This window comes from Orcinus orca, chromosome 10 (assembly GCF_937001465.1).
Source record: "Orcinus orca chromosome 10, mOrcOrc1.1, whole genome shotgun sequence".
Taxonomy (NCBI): Eukaryota; Metazoa; Chordata; class Mammalia; order Artiodactyla; family Delphinidae; genus Orcinus; species Orcinus orca.
In genome coordinates, this window is record NC_064568.1 from 56,812,182 (window position 1) to 56,833,826 (window position 21,645).

Below are 21,645 nucleotides of genomic sequence, written 5' to 3' on the forward strand. Positions count from 1 at the left end.
AGGAAGTGTTCTAATTTTATTCTTTAACATGTAGCTGTCCAGTTTTCCCAGCACCACTTATTGAAGAGGCTGTCTTTTTTCCATTGTATATTCTTGCCTCCTTTATCAAAGATAAGATGACCATAGGTGCGAGGGTTTATCTCTGGGCTGTCTATCCTGTTCTATTGATCTATATTTCTGTTTTTGTGCCAATACCATACTGTCTTGCATACTGTAGCTTTGTAGTATAGTCTGAAGTCAGGGAGCTTAATTCTTCCAGCTCCAGTTTTCTTTCTGAAAATTGTTTTGGCTCTTAGAGGTCTTTTGTGTTTCCATACAAATTGTGAAATTTTTTGTTCTAGTTTTGTGAAAAATGCCATTGGTAGTTTGATAGGGATTGCATTGAATCTGTAGATTGTTTGGGTAGTATAGTCATTTTCGCAATGTTGATTCTTCCAATCCAAGAACATGGTATATCTCTCCATCTGTTTCTATCATCTTTAATTTCTTCCATCAGTGTCTTATAGTTTTCTGCATGCAAGTCTTTTGTTTCCTTAGGTAAGTTTATTCCTAGATATTTTATTCTTTTTGTTGCAATGGTAAATGGGAGTGTTTCCTTAATTTCTCTTTCATATTTTTCATCATTAGTGTATAAGAATGCAAGAGATTTCTCTGCATTAAGTTTGTATCCTGCTACTTTACCAAATTCATTGATTAGCTCTAGTACTTTTCTGGTAGCATCTTTCGGATTCTCCATGTATAGTATCATGTCATCTGCAAACAGTGAAAGCTTTACTTCTTCTTTTTGATTTAGATTCCTTTTCTTTCTTTTTATTCTCTGATTGCTGTGGCTAAAACTTCCAAAACTATGTTGAGTAATAATGGTGAGAGTGGGCAACCTTGTCCTGTTCCTGATCTTAGAGGAAATGGTTTCAGTTTTTCACTATTGAGAATGATGCTGGCTGTGGGTTTGTCATTTATGGCCTTTATTATGTTGAAGTAGGTTCCCTCTATGCCCACTTTCTGGAAATTTTTTATCATAAATAGGTGTTGAATTTTGTCACAAGCTTTTTCTGCATCTGTTGAGATGATCATATGCTTTTTTATCCTTCAATTTGATAATATGGTGTATCACATTGTTTGTTTTGCATATATGAAGAATCCTTGCATTCCTGGGATAAACCCCACTTGATCATGGTGTATGATCCTTTTAATGTGCTGCTGGATTGTGTTTGCTAGTATTTTGTTGAGGATTTTTGCACCTATGTTCATCAGTGATATTGGCCTGTAGTTTTCTTTTTTTGTGACATCTTTGTCCGGTTTTGGTATCAGGGTGATGGTGGCCTCGTAGAATGAGTTTGGGAGTATTCCTCCCCCTGCTATATTTTGGAAGAGTTTGAGAAGGATAAGTGTTAGCTCTTCTCTAAATATTTGATAGAATTCACCTGTGAAGCCATCTGGTCCTGGGCTTTTGTTTGTTCGAAGATTTTTAATCACAGTTTCAATTTCAGTGCTTGTGGTTGGTCTGTTTATATTTTCTCTTTCTTCCTGGTTCAGTTGGAAGATTGTACTTTTCTAAGAATTTGTCCATTTCTTCCAGGTTGCCCATTTTATTGGCATATAGTTCCTTGTAGTAATCGCTCATGATCCTTTGTATTTGTGCAGTGTCAGTTGTTACTTCTCCTTTTTCATTTCTAATTCTGTTGATTTGAGTCTTCTCCCCCCTCTTTTTGATGAGTGTCACTAAAGGTTTATCAATTTTGTTTATCTTCTCAAAGAACCAGCTTTATTGATCTTTGCTGTTGTTTCCTTCATTTCTTTTTCATTTATTTCTGATCTAATCTTTATGATTTCTTTCCTTCTGCTCCCCCTGGGTCTTTTTTTCTTCTTTCTCTAATTACTGTAGGTGTAAGTTTAGGTTGTTTGAGATGTTTCTTGTTTCTTGAGGTAGGATCGTATTGCTATAAACTTCTCTCTTAGAACTGCTTTTGCTGCATCCTATAGGTTTTGGGTTGTCGTATTTTCATTGCCATTTGTTTCTAGGTATTTTTGATTTCCTCTTTGATTTCTTCAGCTATCTCTTGGTTACTTAGTAGTGTACTGTTTAGCCTCCATGTGTTTGTATTTTTTATAGTTTTTTTTTCCTGTAATTGATATCTAGTCTCATTGCATTGTGGTCGGAAAACATGCTTGGTATGATTTCAATTTTCTTAACTTTACCAAGGCTTTGATTTGTGACCCAAGATATTATCTATCCTGCAGAGTGTTCCATGTGCACTTGAGAAGTGTATTCTGTTGTTTTTGGATGGAGTGTCCTATAAATATCAATTAAGTCCATCTGGTCTAATGTGTCATTTAAAGCTTGTGTTTCCTTATTTATTTTCATTTTGGATGATCTGTCCATTGGTGAAAGTGGGGTGTTAAAGTCCCCTACTATGAATGTGTTACTGTCAATTTCCCCTTTTATGGTTGTTAGTATTTGCCTTATGTATTGAGGTGTTCTTATGTTGGGTGCATAAATATTTACAATTGTTATATCTTCCTCTTGGATTGATCCCTTGATCATTATGTACTGTCATTCTTTGTCTCTTGTAATACTCTTTATTTTAAAGTCACTTTGTCTGATATGAGTATTGCTACTTCCCCTTTCTTTTGATTTCCATTTGCATGGAATATCTTTTTCCATCCCTTCACTTTCAGTCTGTATGTGTCCCTAGGTCTGAAGTGGGTCTCTCGTAGACAGCATATATACGGGTCTGGTTTCTATACCCATTCAGCCAGTCTGTGGCTTTTGGGCAGAGCATTAAATCCATTCACATTTAAGGTAATTTTCGATATGTATGTTCCTATTTAGCTGTGTTCAGTTTTTTTGTAGGTCTTTTCCCTCTGTTGTGTTTTCTGCCTAGAGAAGTTACTTTAACATTTGTTGTTATGCTGAATTCTCTCAGCCTTTGCTTGTTTGTAAAGGTTTTAATTTCTCCAACAAATCTGAATGAGATCCTTGCTCGTGGAGTAATCTTGGTTGTAAGTTTTTCCCTCTAATCACTTTAAATATGTCCTGCCACCCCCTTCTGGCTTGCAAAGTTTTTGCAAAGATCAGCTTTGATCTTTCTGCAAAGATCCTTCAGAGTTTTTGAAATATCAACTGTTACCCTTATGGGGATTCCCTTGTATGTTATTTGTTGCTTTTCCCTTGTGCTTTTAATATTTTTTCTTTGCATTTAATTGTTGATAATTTCATTAATATGTGTCTTGGTATGTTTCTCCTTGGATTTATCCTGTGCTTCCTGGACTTGATTGACTATTTCCTTTCCCATGTTAAGGAAGTTTTCGACTCTAATCTCTTCAAATATTTTCTCAGACACTTTCTTTTTCTCTTCTTCCTGTGGGACCCCTATAATCTGAATATTGGTCCATTTAATGTTGTCTCAGAGGTCTCTGAGACTGTCCTCAATTCTTTTCATTCTTTTTTCTTTATTCTGCTCTGCAGCAGTTATTTCCACTATTCTATCTTCCAGGTCACTTATCTGTTTCTCTGCCTCAGTTATTCTGCTATTGATTCCTTCTAGAGTGTTTTTAATTTCATTTATTGTGCTGTTCCTCGTTGTTTGTTTGCTCTTTAGTTCTTCTAGGTCCTTGTTAAACGTTTCTTGTATTTTCTCCATTCTATTTCCAAGATTTTGGATCATCTTTACTATCATTACTCTGAATTCTTTTTTTCAGGTAGACTGCCTATTCCTTCTTCATTTTTTTGGTTTGGTGGCTTTTTACCTTGCTCCTTATCTGCTGCATATTTCTCTGTCTTCTCATTTTGTTTAACTTACTGTGTTTGGGGTTTCCTTTTCACAGGCTGCAATTTGTAGCTCCCGTTAATTTGGGTGTCCGCCCACAGTGGGTGAGGTTGGTTCAGTGGCTTGTGTAGGCTTCCTGGTGGAGGGGACTGGTACCTGTGGGTGAGGCTGGATCTTGTCCTTCTGGTGGGAAGGGCCACGTCTGGTAGTGTGTTTTGGGGTGTCTGTGAACTTAATATGACTTTAGGCTGCCTCTCTGCTGATGGGTGGGGTTGTGTTCCTGTCTTGCTCATTGTTTGGCATGGGGCATCCAGCACTGGAGATTGCTGGTCATTGGGTGGAGCTGGGTCTTTGTGTTGAGATGGAGATCTCTGGGAGAGCTCTCACCAAGTGATATTACATAGGTCTGGGAGGTCTCTGGTGGTCCAATGTCCTGGACTTGGCTGTCTCACCTTGGAGGCTCAGGCCCAACACCTGGCTGGAGCACCGAGACCCTGCCAGCCACACGGCTCAGAAGAAAAGGAAGAAAAAAAAAAACCTGAACAGATAGAACCCCAAGCCAAATGGTAAAAGCAAAACTAAACAGACAAAATCACTCAAAGAAACAAACACACACACTCATAAAAAGGAAACAATCAAACAACATCAAAAAACGAACAGAGAGAACCCTAGGACAAATGGTAAAACAAACCAAAACAGAAAACATCACACAAAGAAACATACACACACACACTCAGAAGAAGAGAAAAAAGGAGAAAAAAATAATAATAATAAATATTTTTTAAAAAAGGAAGAGAGCAACCAAACCACTAAACAAATCCACCAATGATAGCAAGCACTAAAAACTAAACTAAGATAAAAAAAAAATCAGATACATAATGCAAACCCCAAGTTTACAGTTGCTCCCAACGTCCACCACCTCAATTTTGGAAACATTCATTGTCTATTCCAGTATTCCACAGATGCAGTGTTTATCAAGTTGATTGTGGGGATTTAATCCACTGCTCCTGTGGCTGCATGGAAAAATTTCCCTTTATCTTCTTTGTTCACACAGCTCCTGGGGTTCAGCTTTAGTTTTGACCCCACCTCTGCATTTAGGCCACCCTCAGACATCTGTTCCTGACAGGAGGGTGTTAAAGCAGTGGCTGATTAGGGCTCTCTTGCTCATTCAGGCCAGGGAGAGGGAGGGGTGCTGTAGTCATAATTGGAATGCAGGGCAAGCCTGTGGTGGCAGAGGCCAGCATGACATTGCAACAGCCTGAGGCATGCCATGGGTTCTCCTGGGGAAATTGTCTCTGGATCACAGGGCCCTGGCAGTGACATGCTGCACAGGCTCTGGGGGTGTTGGGAGTGTGTGTAGTGACCTGCACTTGCACACAGGATTCTTGGTGGCAGCAGTGACAGCAGTAGCGGTCAATACATGTCTCTGGGGTCTGAGCTGAGAGCTACAGCTCATGCCCACCTCTGGAGTTCACTTATGCAGTGCTTTGTCGTCTATGGGCACACAGAGTAGGAATCCCCTCACCTTGCGTGCCCCAAAACAATGGTCTCTTGCATCTCCAGCAGGTCCAGACTTTTTCCCGGACTCCCTCCAGGCTAGCTTTGGTGCACTAACCCCCTTCACGCTGTCTTCACGCAGCCAACCCCCGTCCTCTCCTTGTGGTCTGACTGCCAAAGCCCGAGCCTCAGCTCTCAGGCCCCACTCACCCCGGTGGGTGAGCAGACAAACATCTCAGGCTAATGAGTGCTGGTCGGCAGTGATCCTCTGTGTGGGAATCTCTCCACTTTGCTGTCTGCACCCCTGTTGCTGCACTCTCCTCTGTGGTGTGGCTCCAAATCTTCCCCACTGCCCACCCCTCGTCCCCACCAGTGAATGGGCTTCCTAGTGTGTGGGAACGTTTTATCTTTCACAGCTCCCTCTCAGAGGCACAGGTCCCATCCCTATTCTTTTGTCTCTGTTTTTTCTTTTCTCTTTTGCCCTATCCAGGTATGTGGGGATTTTATTGCCTTTGGGAAAGTCTGAGGTCTTCTGCCAGCGTTCAGTAGGTGTCCTGTAGGAGTTGTTCCATGTGTACATGTATTTTTGACGTATTTGTGGGGAGGAAGGTGATCTCCACGTCTTATTCCTCTGCCATCTTGAAGGTCTTCTCATAGCAGAATTTCTTGCCTCAATGTGCTACATGTCTTTAAGAAACCCAAACATCTTTAGTTTCCCCTCATAAGAAGACAAAAGTAGATAAACTTAGACCTGTTTAGCAAGTAGTGTTCCAGTGTTTTATTTTATTTGAAATAACCTGGATGGTCAATAATTCCTATCATTTAATTTAATATAGTAAAACTAAATTTTCAAGTTGCCAAAATCAGGAGAGACTATTTTAGATAAACATTCCCAAAACACAATTTTTTTAAGTTCAACTAAAGAAACCTCTTATCTCATGTACATTTAATTTATTTAAGATTTAATTATACCAAGTTCTTTTCCTTGCTGACAAATTTGACTCTCAGTATAATGAAAGTATTTTTCTTAATACTGATGACTCTAAAGACATGTCTATATTAATTAAACGAACAAACAAGCTTGTTTTTGCTCATTAAGGATTAGTCCTAGATCACATGACCCTGAAATTTATTTTGGCCAGTTTTCTTTATATTTAGAAATATTTAACTTGTAAGCATTTACTTTTCTTTAGGCCAATTAAATACAGCTCATCTGCAAGTTACTTTTTATATAAAGACAGATGGAACCAGAGATCTCCTAGCCCCATTTTAAACTTAGTTATGAACCAGGTATTATAATATAAAATACACTGGTTTATAATGGTTGGAATAAGTTAAAAAAAATTTTTAACTTCTCTTTCCCCTTCTCCCTCTCAGTCTCAGGAATTACAGGTGGTCTAGATAAGTGTTTCTGAGAGCCCTCATAGAACATTTACATCTCAAGGTGAGACTGATTTGGAGTCTTAAAGATCTATTTACCTGTCCCCAGGTGACTCAGCTGGAGTCTCAGATGACCCAGTTTGAGTTCTCGACAACTCAATGACAAGGACCCAAAGGTTCTGAGCTACTTGTGGGTCCTCAGATCTCCTGGGGAACCAAAACTGAATTTCCTTAGCTTAGCCTAGAACCATATTTCTTAGGGGTTCTTGTCTCTGAGAGAGGCTTCCGGAGACCAATGGTGGGGAATGACAGGGAGGGGTGGACCCGAAAAAGACATATACACAGATCCAAGCTAACTGATCAAGATGAGAGACAGATTAACACTAAAGACAAGCTCTTGGCCTCCTGATTATATCCTGAAGGTGAGAGTGCTTCAGGGATTGTGACTATGGATGATTTACATGTTCCTGGTTGCACGGACGCATGCTTCAGGTCAGCAGGGAAACTAGAGCCAGTCTGCCCTGATCCATGACCAACTTATACTTTCATGGGACTCTCCAAGTGGTGAGCACACTGATGGGTCTTCAGTGCTTGACCTGTGCCCACAATTGTGGCAGAGACTCACAAAAGCAGTTGGACAAACAAAACCACATAAAACCAAGATCCTTCCAAATTCACTGATGAAGACTTGAAACAAACCAATGACAGAAATTTAAACTAAAGACACAAGAAACAAAGAGGTGATCTTCCTGTGCGGTGGCCTCCAGAGGACTTTGTTCAGCCCAACTCCTCACTCACTTAGCCCTCTGCTAGAACAGAGTTTGTCCAGCTCCTCACTCACCTGGCATTTCTGGCCAGGCAAAGCCAGTGACCCTGTGTTGGGCATCCCCAGGACACTACCCTGACCCATGAAAGGTATCCCAATCAAGGATATTTGGGAGGGTTTGTCTTTCCAGATGAGTGCTCCCAGATCAGATGCTTGGCTGTTTTCAGATCTCAGACTTATTCCAGTAGGGCTCGTTGACTCAGAGGTCAAGGGCAAGGGCTAAATCACCCTGTTCTTTTGGCTGGCCACCTGTTGGCCTTGAGTCAGAAAGCCATCTGGCTGGATTTGTTACCAAATTGGTCACCTGGAGCCACACCAGTGTCCTAGTTCAGGCCGAGGCCCCTAGCCCCCCAAGACCCCAGGGAGGTTCTTTGTGGCTCAGATTCGCACAGCCAATAACAAAACCAGTGCTGAGACTGGAATAGCACAAGCTTTATTCAATGGCCAAAGAATGGCACAAATCAACTTCTTTGTCTCACAATCCCTTAGACTCTTCGAGCAACATGGGGGTGTCTCACAGTCCCTCAGACTCTGACCTGACCTCTAAGACTGGAGGAGAGAGGAATGTCTTGCAATTCCTTGGACTCTCAGAGCCAACCTGGCCAGACCAGATTAACTGTGCAGTTCTTGAGTCATTTCTTCTCTCCCGTTGAGATGGGGACAGAACCCTGAAGCTGATTTGTGGGATAAACACCTCTCACCTCTCCAAAGGGACTCTCCAGATCAAGAAGTCCAGAGCAGCTTCTGAGCCCATTCAGCAAGTTGAGGTGCATAGACCTGAAAAATCAGGCACCAAGGGGGATTCCCCTATGCCCTTCCCCTTAGATCCCCCAGCAACATAGACAAATTCACCCGGGTGAACTGCTGCAGCCCACTGCGTTGCCTCTTGAGAGCTGGAGCAACACAAAGGGGTTAGGTGAGAGGTCCCACCAGAGTCATCAAAATTTGTCACCTGCAAACTGTGTTCTCCTTTTAGTGGGTGTCAAGTCAAAAGACACAACCAAGACAAAGATCAGGAGAAGGAAGTATTTATTACTTGTAGCAAGTAAGGAGATCACTGGGGATCTTTCCCAAAGCCGTGTCTCCTCAACGTTTAAGATAGTGGGGTCCATGAAGTATTGTGCAGCTGTGTGGCATGTCTGTAAGCCTCAGTCATAATGTTTATGAAGACAATGACTAACATCTTCTACAGAAGTGTCTGGAATGCAATGTCACGTACGGGGGCCACTGGCAACATGTGACTCGAGCCGTTGAACTGTAGCTAGTTTGACTGAGGAACTGAATTTTAAATTTCATTTAAATATTAATGTGTAGTTTGCATTGTATTTCTGTTGGACAGTGCTGGACTTGTCCAGAAGGCTAAGGGGCAGGGCTATGCACTTGCCCTTCCTGATGTATAACCTTCATGCCAGGATGTGAGTTGCTCCTCAGCCCAGTGCTGAAGCTTCCGCCACACGCATATGGGCACTGCTGAGATTATGCCCCTCTTTGAAAATTTGAGAGAAGGGGGCATCCCTTTTCTTTATTTAAACGTGCCACCTTATTCCAGGTGTTGGGAGAATGTATTACCTATGCAAAGATGGCGAGTTTCATTTAATTTTCAAGGCTCTGGAAATATGGGCTGGGAATGAGACACAAAACGTAAATAGAATCAAGAGAGGGCTGGTTTGGTAGGGGATTAGAAGGATGGGAATGGATAGGGAAGGAACTCACAGTTGGATGCACAGATTTTGGTATTATTATAGTAATCGAGTGGTGGGTAGCTGAGTGCCAAATTTGTTATGCTTCATAACTTAGGTATGTGTTTCATGTATGTATCAAAACTTCTGTGATTAAAATGAAAGGGTTGGGGTAAGAAAATTATCAATCATGTTTATTTGTATTTGAGTCCCTATGTTCATTCCAACTCAATATACACACATGTGCCATATGTGAACATGTTTGATGTATTTTGTTGCATTGTATTAAATTTAAGTATGGTTCTTATCATTTGTCAGGGCACAGATGTTTCTTATTTCATTTTAAAAACTATTAAGAAATTGACTTTAGATTACACTAGAAAAAACAAGCTTGAAGGTTATTTATGGCTGTCCTTAGTAGGATCTAATGACCCTTCCACTAGGTGGAAGCCATGGATACCAACTTGCAAAATGTTCAGGAAATCCAGAATTTTAGGGTAGGGCAAACAAGTAATGTTAATAGCACTGAGAACTTAAGGAAAAATATAGTCCTCTTAAATGCAAAAATCATCTCATTTCATAGGAAGAGTTATAGTTTCTTCTTTAAGACAGCAGGAGTAAAGCATGGAAAATACTACATAAAAATTTTTAAATGGTTTTGCTTTTTAATACAAAATAAGTATTTTGATTTTAAAAGTAACAAAATCATTCAAGGTACTGTACTAAGATTTAGGCTCGTAATTATTCTTAGAGCTTATAAACAACTGTGATAGGACAAGGTTCTTCCATTTGGTCATAGAATGTCAGTTCTGCTCTGGGTTCACATATGTCTATTTTCTCTCTTTATTAAACTCTTGAGGGCGTCTTGAGGAAAAATAAACCTATATTTTCCTATGTAAACCATAGGGGGGTATAAGCTTTCAGTAAATGTTAGTCAAATCCAAGTTGAATAACTCCTTCTAATTCTATTTTCAGAGACTTCACTGGTGGAATAGGATCAAGACCAAGGCCAGGTAATTTAGTGTTGGCAGCAATAACATCATACACGCCTCCCTGAAATTCAGTGCAATTCATATTACAGTTTCATATATTTCCCCCTTTTATTTCTTCAGCTTTGCTGCCTCTTTACCTGTTTCTGAAAGTGCCACCCCTCATGCTCAGGGCCCAGGTTAAGGAGCTAGAGGCCGAGTTAGTGATGGGGTGGCAGTCCCATAGCCTTCCCGCTGTGATAACCTTAGTACAGTAACTAGTAACTTTAGTACAGTAACTTTAGTACAGTAACTTTAGTTACTTTAGTACAGTAACTTTAGTTAACTTTAGTTACAGGTAACTTTAGTACAGTCAGGTACTAAAGGTAACTTTAGTATAGTCAACCAGAGAATCTTATTTTATTTGTCCATCATTATTAGCTTGGCATGTTAACAGTATCAAAATGCTTTCTGTATTCACTTATTTGATGAAATATATAGGCTGTTTTACTAAAATTTGTATTTTTGCTTGGTAGGAATGTTAGCCAGTTGAATTTTGATGCTTATAGTGCATACCTACTAACAAAAAAAAGTAACCTTGTTTTACATACATATTTCTATAAGCTCTACACCTATATGATATGAGTAAGCATATCTTTTCTTCTATCTCTGTTACTCTGACACAGATAATTTTAGTTATTTGTATTTGATTAAAGCAGTGTTATATCACATTGTTTCTCTAATAATGTAAAAATTATGGATTCTTAAAACATAAAAGTTTATAGTAATTGTTTGAGAAAAAAGAGTGTATTCCTTAATATTTCTAATTTCTATTAAAGAGGACCAAAGTTCAACAGTAATAGTAAAGTTTTTAACTAAACCTGGACAATTCAGGAAAAAAACTTAGTGACTGTGCTTTTAACATATGTGTATGACTCGAGTATAAAGTTCTATTTTACTACTTTGGTTAATTTGGAATTATTGCTTAATGTTATTTTCACTTTGGCTTCCTTAATTCACATTCTTTTGTAGAGTTAATAGGTATAGTGAACAAAGGAGATGTGAATTGATTTACTGTAATATTAGTCCATGTCTCCACATTTATTAAATTTGCTTTGGAAGAGTTATTGACAGTTTGGGGCCAATCTGTCACTATCAGCATAGATGCAAAAAACAGATAGCTTTGTTATTAACATATCTAAAGCTGTCATGCTGACCATGCTCTACTCCTGCTATTTTGGCATAAGGTAAGTTCATAACATAATCATGAAGTTAAAATAATTGTCATTGATTGGTTTTATAATAGTGATAGCAGAATACATACATATGTAAGCAATTTGCAGTTCAGTTGTGATTCATAATAAGAATTATTTTTCCTAAAGGGTATGTTGAGTTAGCTAGTTTAAGACTTGACTTTATGTCAGCAAAATTGATCAGATCTCTGGATAGTTAAACAAACTATTTAGCACAGTTAACATGTAATATATTATATTTCTTAGACCTACAGTTTGTTATACTATCTACTTTTTAAAAATTTACTGATTCATATATTTTAAATTTAAAACAGAATGTACTATAGCATTTTAAGTGTTGTCAGTGAATGCTAAAGTTTACCTATAAATGAGTGATTAGTTTCAACTAATCTTGTAGAACACAGTAATGCATATGAGGAAATTTGGGTTACTACTTACAAGTTATTCCACTTTCCAGTAAAACAAAAAAATTTTTTTCTTCATCTTAATGCAAAATGTTTTTTCTGCATATTATAAAAGTCATACTTTTTAAAATGTTGCAGGTAAAATTGGACTATTGGTTGCTTTATCAAATCATAAACAACTGGCACCAGCCCCATCCACTTAGATCACCTTCTCTGCAAATCAGTATTCTTTCCATTATGTATAACCAATAGCTATAGTCCTGTATTGCCTAAGTGCTCTGGAAAAAAATTGTCAGAGATGAGAGAATTTTGTCAAAACCTGGGTATGCTCCCAGGACTATATCTAGTATGTGAACATCATTTTCCATGTGCTATGGCAGAACAAAGGGTGAGAACTATTATTTTAGAGTGCTAAGTGACTGTATTAGAATATGATCTTGCCTATATTGTACTCCTAAAATGTGAACTTCTAGGTTCATATTGTGGTCATACAGCAGTATTTGATGTACCTCCAAACTCCTATAAAACAAATAACCATGAAGCTGTTTCAAGTTAACACTATTAAAAATCCTCTTGTTCTGTCTTTTGATACTAACTAGATTGTATAAATTATTTGATAAGATATTCTTTAGGTTAAATAACAGACTAGTTCTCTGACAACAGAGTTGAAAATTTAGGAATTTCTATACTGAATGGATGAAAATATTAACAGTAATTAACATGGAATCAATGAATGAATAAACACTTTTTACACATATTAATTATTTTAGCTCTATTTCCCTAACCTTTGTCACTTATAGATTACCATGGCACAAATTTGGCTGTATCTGAGTACCATCTATATTACTATTTTCCAAATATCGATTTCTTTAATTTGACTTACTTTCTCAACTTAAAGTTATCTAAAGGGAAGTTTATATTTTTGTTACAAATGGGAAACCAGAATAGCGTCACTTGCCATAATAGGTGACAATTATAAAAAATAAATGCAAATCTAAGCAAAACAATATTATTAAATTCTTGTAGATACTGTTATCTGCTTATCCTGAGATCTGTTTTCTTTGTTATGAAGGAACATTAGCTCATATCTCAAAGATGGTGATGACATACTTGTTCCATACTGAAACTTAACCCTTGATATAATCAGTAGAAAGAAAAGAAAACTGGAAAAGGAATACCTTTTATACCTGATCTACTTACTGTGTAACGTTATGCTTTTAAGTGCCTCTAGCTGCAGGAAACTCAGTTATGTCCAAAAGTTCTCGGGATGAATAATTTTTTAAATTGAAGTATAGTTGGTTTACAATATTATATTAGCTTCAGGTGTACAACATTGATTCTCTATTTTCATAGATTATACTCCACTTAAAGTTATAAAATATTGGCTCTATTTCCTGTGCTGTACATTACATCCTTGTATCTTATTTATTTTATATGTAATAGTTTGTACCTCTTAAACCCCTTCCCCTAATTTGCACCTCCCCCTCTCCCCGCTGGTAACCACTAATTTATTCTCTGTATCTGTAAGTCTATTTCTGTTTTGTTCTATTCATTTGTATGCTTTATTTTTTAGATTCCACATGTAACTGAAAAATACACTGTATTTGTCCTTCTCTGTATGACTTATTTCATTAAGCATAATATTCTCTAGGTCCATCCACATTGCTGAAAATGTCAGAATTTCATTCATTTTTATGGCTGAGTAATATGCCATTGTATATATACACCACATCTTCTTTATCCATTCATCTGTTAGTGGGCAGTTGAGTTGCTTTCACATCTTGGCAATTGTAAATAATGCTATAATGAAATTGGGATGCATACATCTTTTTGAATCAGTGTTTTTGTTTTCTTCAGATATATAATCAGAAGTGGGATTGCTGGATCATATGGTAGTTCTATTTTTAATTTTTTGTGGAAACTCCATGCTGTTTCCCATAGTTGCTGAACCAATTTACACTCCCACCACCAGTGTGCTAGGGTATTTATGTGTTGTCTTTTTGATGATAGCCATTCTGACAGTTGTGAGATGATCTCTCATGGTGGTTTTGATTTGCATTTCCCTGATTAGCAAGGTTGAGCATATTTTCATGTGCCTGTTGGCCAGCTGTGTGTCTTCTATGGAAAAATGTCTATTCAGGTGCTCTGTCCATTTTTAATTTTTTTATATTGAATTTTATGTGTTCTTTATTTATTTTGGATAGTCACCCCTTACCAGACATATCATTTGCAAATATCTTCTCCCATTCAGTAGTCTGTTTTTTCCTTTTGTCTATTGTTTGATTCACTGTGCAAAAGCTTTTAACTTTCATTAGGTCTGATTTGTTTATTTTTGCATTTGTTTGCCTTGTCTGAGTAGACATATTTAAAAAATATTGCTAAGACCTATGTCAAAGTGTGTACTGCCTATGTTTTCTTCTAGTTTTATGGTTTCTAGTCTTACATTTAAGTCTTTAATCTCCATTTTGAGTTTATTTTTGTATATGTTATGAGGAAATGTTCTAATCTCATTGTTTTACATGTAGCTATCCAGTTTTCCCAGCATCATTTGTTGAAGAGATTGTCTTTTCCCCATTATATGTTCTTGCCTCCTTTGTCATAGATTAGGTGACCACATGTGTGTGGGTTTATTTCTGGGCTCTCTACTCAGCTATGTGTCTGTTTTTGTGCCAGTACCATACTGTTTCTGACTACCGTAGCTTTGTAGTATAGTCTGAAGTCAGGGAGCATGATACCTTCAGCTTCATTCTTTTTTCTCAATATTGTTTTGGCTCTTCAGGATCTTTTGTGGTTCTATATATTTTAAAATTATTTGTTCTAGTTCCATGAAAAATGTCATTGGTATTTGATAGGTATTGCATTAAATCTATACATTGCATTGGGTAGTATGGACATTTTAACAATATTATTTCTTCCAATCCATGAGTGCAGGATACTTTTCCATTTTTTTGTATCATCTTCAGTTTCTTTCATCAATGTCTTCTAGCTTTTTGATTATAGGTCTTTCAATTTCTTGGTTAAATTTATTCTGAGATATTTTATTCTTTTTGGTGTGATTACAAATGAGGTTGTTTTCTTAATTTCTCTTTATGATAGTTCATTGTTAGTGTACAGAAAGCAACAGATTTCTGTATATTAATTTTGTGTCAGTTCTGTAAAAATAATTTATTGGTTCTGTTGTCTATAGAGTCAAATTAATCAAACAATTGGATATTTTGAATTGGAAAAATGTCTAGGGTCTTTTATGTATATAAAAGAAATAGTCCTTCCCTGTTGAGATAGGGGAAATGATGTTGTATATTTGTGAAAATTAAATCATACCAAAACATATGATGAGAAACTTATTCTTTGTCAAGTTAATAGGGTACATTTTAATGTTATGGATGCTATTTGTGTAGGTCAAATGTAAATTTTGGGGAGTGTCAGTCAAACCCAAATTTAAAATGCAAATGTAATGTCAACTAAGACTATGGCCAACTTTGACTGAATTAACACTGATGTTTCTCCCTCCTTTGCTGGGTTTTTCATTTTTCAGCAGCTAACACCCAGGCACTGAACTAATAGATGGGAATTATTATGCTCTGCATTTTGAATAGAAATTTTCTCTTCATGATTTCCAGGCTCTTAATTATCATACTAGATGACTGAGAATCTATTTTTATACTTGTCTTTTGTTCATAAAGATTACGTCTATGTAAAGTAGTCAATGTTTCATCCAAATATTCCAGAGAGCACAGCTATATTCTAGTTGTCCTTATTATGAGCAACTTTCAGTAGCTTGCTTTCAAGTTAGTTATTAACATAGAATACTTAATACTAGATATCACAATTGCCAAGGTGATTTTTTGTAAATGCCTTCTCTAATTTTATTGTATAGCAATTCTTTTAGCATGTGAAATGTGCTTACCAGACTTTAATCAAAACTCTTATAATACTAGTCTACACTATGCAATTTGACATATAATTATATATTTTTCTATATTGTTTGTTGGGATTTGGGTATGTTAGTTATATTTTGCAACCATATTATAAGCATCTTTAGTAAAGTTTGCATATATCTTGAGTATTTCCTCTGAGATCAGGCCCCTGAAAACTACTTATTTTGTAACTGATGCAGACCTACCACTGTTTAAACCCTTGTTTATTCTTGCTATTGAGAGCAACTGAATAAGTAATCTTGTGATTACTTAAAGACTTGGGGGAAAATGATATTTTAATGTTAGACTTCAGATTGGGGAAGAGGTGGGAGATAACACATTTTCTCTATCAGTGATGAATTGCGTCCTAGTTCTTCATGCCAGACAGGCACTGGGGGAGTGTGGACCAGTTGTAGATTTAAACATATTCTTTGGAGGACAATGTCTTTTCAAAAAGGTACTCAATCTCACAAATTTATTGATAGTTCCAATCCAAGCCTAAGTGCAGACTGCAAATTAGCTGTTAACGCAGCCCACAACACTGCCCCGGGGGTTTCTGCACTGGGAAAAGGCTAAATGAAAGGAGGAGAAGAAAGCTACACCACCCTCTGGTAGGAGTAAAGGGAGGTCTATGTGGCTTGGGTGATGATTGTAGCTTAGTGTACAAATAATTGAGTCAATGTAGAAAAGCAGGGCTTTCAAATTCCAAATTGCCATTATTAATGATTACTGAGATTCAAAAAGTGGTTTCAGGACTTCCTTGGTGCTGCAGTGGTTAAGAATCCACCTGCCAATGCAGGGGACATGGGTTCAAACCCTAGTCCAGGAAGATCCCACATGCTGCAGAGCAACTAAGCCCATTGACCACAACTACTGAGCCTTGCTCTAGACCCTGTGAGCCACAACTATTGAGCCTGTGCTCTAGAGCCCATGAGCCACAACTACTGAGCCTGCGTGCTGCAACTACTGAAGCCTGTGTACCTAGATCCCATGCTCCACAACAAGAGAAGCCACTGCAGTGAGAAGCCCGCCCACTGCAACAAAGAGTAGCCCCCGTTCGCCACAACCAGAGAAAGCCTGTGCGCAGCAGCTAAGACCCAACACAGCCAAAAATAATAATATTTATTTATTTATTTATTATTTTAAAAAAGTTGTTTCAGAGTGCTTACAACTACCCTTTGAATTGTTGTCATACAGTAATTTGAGTATTGCAGATGGTGACTGGTGAGTAAATAGTAATGAGAAACAGGCAAGAGGCCTCTTCTGGTTGGACCACCTTCCTGCCCTCCAATACAGCTGAGATCTCATTCATTGTTAATTGACATTCCTCACTGTGGATTCCATAGATTATTTGGGATGTTTTAGATGACATGTTAATTAAAATTTTTAAACTTATTTATTTATAAGTTTCTTATTTATCTATAAGAAGCTACTTATTGTTTCTTACCACATTGGAGTCAAAAAGCACAATTTTTTTAAATTTATTTATTTTTTATTTATTTTTGGCTGTGTTCAGTCTTTGTTGCTGTGCATGGGCTGTCTCTAGTTGCAGCAAGTGGGAGCTACTCTTCATTGCAGCGCACAGGCTTCTCATTGTGGTGGCTTCTGTTGCTGTGGAACACAGGCTCTAGGCACGTGGGCTTCAGTAGTTGTGACATGTGGGCTCAGTAGTTGTGGCTCACGGGCTCTAGAGCACAGGCTCAGTAGCTGTGGCACAAGGACTTAGTTGCTCCGTGGCATATGGGATCTTCCCAGACCAGGGCTCGAACCTGTGTCCCCTGCATTGGCAGGCAGATTCTCAACCACCATGCCATGAGGGAAGCCAAAAAGCACAATTCTTAAAGTTATTTTTTAGCAATAATCCTAGTTTTATTTAAATTCCCTTAATGATGGGACCAGATGGAGGACAGAAGAGCCTGTTCAAGAGCATTTGGAGACAGGGATTTTTATAGTTGTATAAGTATATTTTTATAGTTGTGGAAGTATATATAGTATATATATATATGTATATATATATATATATATAGTAAAATAAGTATATATATAGTAAAGAAAAGCTGAAGCAACATTGCTAAATTAAGCATAAGATTGGCAAATTTTCTGTGGGGCAATAAAAGCATATCATTTTTGTCATTAACATCTTGATTGGCCTATAAAGTCATACCAACATGTCAATTTCTATAGGTTAACCACTAACTCTACAGGACTGTAACTGCCTTCACCTTTATCAGTGTGGATTAAGAGTATTAGATTAGAATCAAGTAAAGCTATTAGAAAATGTCATAACATGATATCAGAGAATCAAGCAATGATTATTTTGTCTGTTTTCCATGATTGAGATAAATTTTTCTTGTCCAGGTAATTGAATGAGAAGAGGGTTCCTATCTTTTCTTTCTTTTCCTTTTAGTTTGATTGGTTAGCTTTTGCATACATAGTGCTGAACACAGTGTATTTTCACAGCACAATATTTTCTTCTTGAGAATTCTGAGCTTCAATAGAGTTGACTTTCAGAGAAAAAAAGGTTCCCTCTAGTAGGAATAAAGGGGGCCAATATGACTTGGTTAGTGATTGTAGCATAGTAGAAGAACAACTAAGTCAATGGATAAGGGCCAAGCTATATGGACTAGGCCAAATGCATGTTATTTTTAGGCCACAAATTCAGGGGAAAAAAAGTCTAACTTTCTATATTTTCCCAAAACTGAACTTAATTTTTATATTAAGCCCCTATTCCACATCTCAGAAAACATAATCAATTAGCCTAAATGCAAATTTCAATGTGTTGGTGATTTCTTTATCATATCAGGCTTAAAGTCAGACAAACAGAATTGCAGTCCTCTTTCTTCTTCTTCTTCCCTGAGTGGTATTTTTGTTCCAAGGATTCAGTTGGCATCATTGTACTGAGGCTTTGAGACTGCCTGTGCTGGTATCTGCTCTGAGTACTGGGTCGGGGTCACCCTTCCACGTTGCTGTCCTGAGAAGTGGGCACAGCCCTCCCTGACTTCCAGCTCCCAGTACACGTTCCCATTTCTGTCTGTGTCCCCTTGACATGAAGGCAGGGCTTCTGTGGGGCAAGCTCTTTGCTCTGTCAGCTCACCTTCTCAGGGGTCTGGGAAGGTTAGCCTACTCTTCCACACTCTCTGGGTTTGGAGACTTGGGGACTGAGCTTCTGACACCCTGGGAAGCTGTCTCTCCTGCCCCATTCCATCCCAGGTCATATGGTGCAGGGAACATCTGCATGGCTAGGACCTCTCAGAGCTCGCTGTGGGAACTGTGCCCCCAGCCTTTCCACTCTTGAATCCCCAAATGTAGAGACTTCTATCAAACATCTCTGCCCTCCTCACTGCCCCCACCAAAGACTTTGCCCAAGTGAGCTGGAATTTGAATCTCTTCTGAGACCTTCTTTCCTTCTCATATGTCTTTGTCCTTCCTCCTCAAAGAAGCTTTATCTTATCCAGGAGGGGCAGGAAGAAGAGTTTGTTCAGCTACAGGTCCTGTGAATCTCTCTGCCTTTTGCTTAGACTAATGCTTTTAAAGTCCAGGAACGTATCCTCTCTGTTCCCTGGTTCCTCTCTACCTCCCCATCTTGGGGCAGTGCTTGCCTCACTCTGCTTCTTGATAACAGGAGGTTCATGAGGTCAAAAGTAAGTGTGGGAAATAATACAACAGTGAATTCTTCACACAGCATCTTGCCATGTGTATTATGTAGTCATTTTAAGGGGATTGGCAACTTTAAATATCCTGAGATTATATATTTTGAAAAAAATAAAGACAGAGAGAATTTGGAATAGGATGAAACTCTAATCCTCACACACACACAAATTAAGCCTGAACAAGATGTGAGATGCATTATGTAAAGGTGATTCAGCCAGCATTCAAGAGTGAAGGACCTCAAAGCAGCCTTGCTTCTTTGGCATTTAAACAGCTTGTTTCTGAAGCTGGAATGAAAGGGAGTGGAAGGAAACTTGTCACCCGGGGTGAAAGGTGCTGAGGCTTTATTGCAGCTTCCTGTCATCTTGTCGGAAGTTCTACCAGGGGCTGGACCGTGGGCGGACTAGACCCAGAACCTTGAGTCTCTTCCTAATAATTTCTACCTGATTGTGGAACCATCTATTGGTCTGTGTTGGGAAAGATTCCATGCCCACACCTCCTGGTCATCATCTTCTCTCTCACTTCCCTCTCTCCCACGGAGGGAGTCATTTAACAACTCAGGTCCAAGCTTCGGCCTCTCCTCGGCTCCTGCTCCCCACAGACAGTCACCATGTGCTGCTCCATGCCGGGCCTGACTTAGGCCCTAGGCCTCTTCTCATGAGATCACCTTTCCTGAAATCACCATCTGCTGTGGTCCCTGGCTCCCTCTGCAGATGTACCCAGTACTATACCTTTTCATGGTACTGCACACAGGGAAAACTGAACACTCTGCCGTTCTCCAGATGTGGCACTCACTTAGCTGACTCCTGTCCTTTGCTGAAACTGTTTTTCTACTCAGAAGCTGCCACTCAAATATACCCTCCCTCACACCAAATCCATGTCCTGTGCCTACTGAAAGCCTATTCATTCTTCATGATCTTCTCAGATGAAATGTTTGCATCAGTTCTCTGTCCTTCAACCGTGGCCCTCTAAATGGACCTCCCATGAACCCCTTGTGAATACAACATTCTTTGTCTAATTTTGCTGCCTTCTATGCACTGGGCACAGAGGTTCATTGCTGAGAATTTGCAGATTTAAGCTACAATTCAGTTACTTTATTTCCTTTTCACAAAAGTAGAGGAAAGAGACCAGAGCAAATCTGTTCACTGTACTTAAATTTAAAAGGTTGTCTTTCAACAGGGCAGTTGGTCCCATATGGAGAAGCCATGTATGTTTTAGCCCCCTTTATAAAAGGAAACTATTCTTTTAACTTTTTCAGGGAGCTCCTGCTCAATACTTTCTCTTCTCCAGTTGTTCAAAAATTCCTGATTCTTAGCAGAAAGAATTCAGAAAAATAGTAGGTTGATACTATATCATGGTCAATTGGGGGAACATGAATAATCCATCTTTTGTTCAATTTGTAGTAATTAACAGTTTCAGAGTTTGTGTTGTGAATTGTGGTTTCAATAGACTGGATATATGATGTAAATCAAGTCTCAAAGAACGAGTAATGGGCAACTAACTTGGCTATTGTAATGTGCCATGAGATAATAAAGCAGATATAGTACACTGCACAGGCTACAAAGACATAATGCTTCCAGTTTATTACTTGTACATGCTTTCCAAAAATATTTGATCCATTAAATGTTCAAAGGTATAGTCAGAACATGTTAAAAGTAGCAACTCCTTTTAAGAAAACAGTGGTATTTCAGGTGTGGGAAGGAGCATCTATATTATGTTATATTGTCCATAATTTCATGGTCTCCCAGTGACAAGTTAGGAGACTAAGTCAGTGTAGAGTTTAGGGCCCACCTTGTTGCATGTCCCAGTTCTTCAGTCTTGGTTGGACAATCTCGTTAATTTCAGTCATCTGTAAAATGGGGATAGAAACAACTACCATTCAGAATAGTTGTGAGGATCACATGAGACTAAATGTGTAAAACCCTTGCCAACACCTCCTCCAGGTCCTCCTACCCACCACCACAGAGGGGAAATGTAGCTGTTTAATGTCATGCTAACTACACAGTAAGCTAGCAAATATAAATCTTTTTACACCCTAAGTAAATTGCCTCTTATAATGAATTTTGTAGTTTCCTTCTAAGTTTTAAAACACTAATTAAGTTCACTATTTTAATAAAAACCATAAAATGAATATAAAGTATTCCAATGTAAACTTTGATTTTATTTAAATTTTAATGAGACCAAATGCTTTCTATCTTTCACAGTAGGAACCATATAGATATGAATCATGGGCATCCTATATATGACTGACGTTGGAATATGATCAGCTTCTATGATGGCTTTTTTTTTTTTTTTTGCCATGC

The 21,645-nt window shown here is 38.2% G+C and overlaps 1 protein-coding gene across 1 annotated transcript in view; it reads left to right on the forward strand.

Annotated features, from left to right (window-relative positions):
• NEK10 (NIMA related kinase 10) overlaps window positions 1–21,645 on the forward strand; it is a 321,275-nt gene that overhangs the window by 239,266 nt on the left and 60,364 nt on the right. The window contains exon 31 of the mRNA XM_012536668.3: window positions 10,128–10,165. Within this exon, the coding sequence (XP_012392122.2) occupies window positions 10,128–10,165 (38 nt within the window). The remainder of the gene's footprint in view (window positions 1–10,127; window positions 10,166–21,645) is intronic.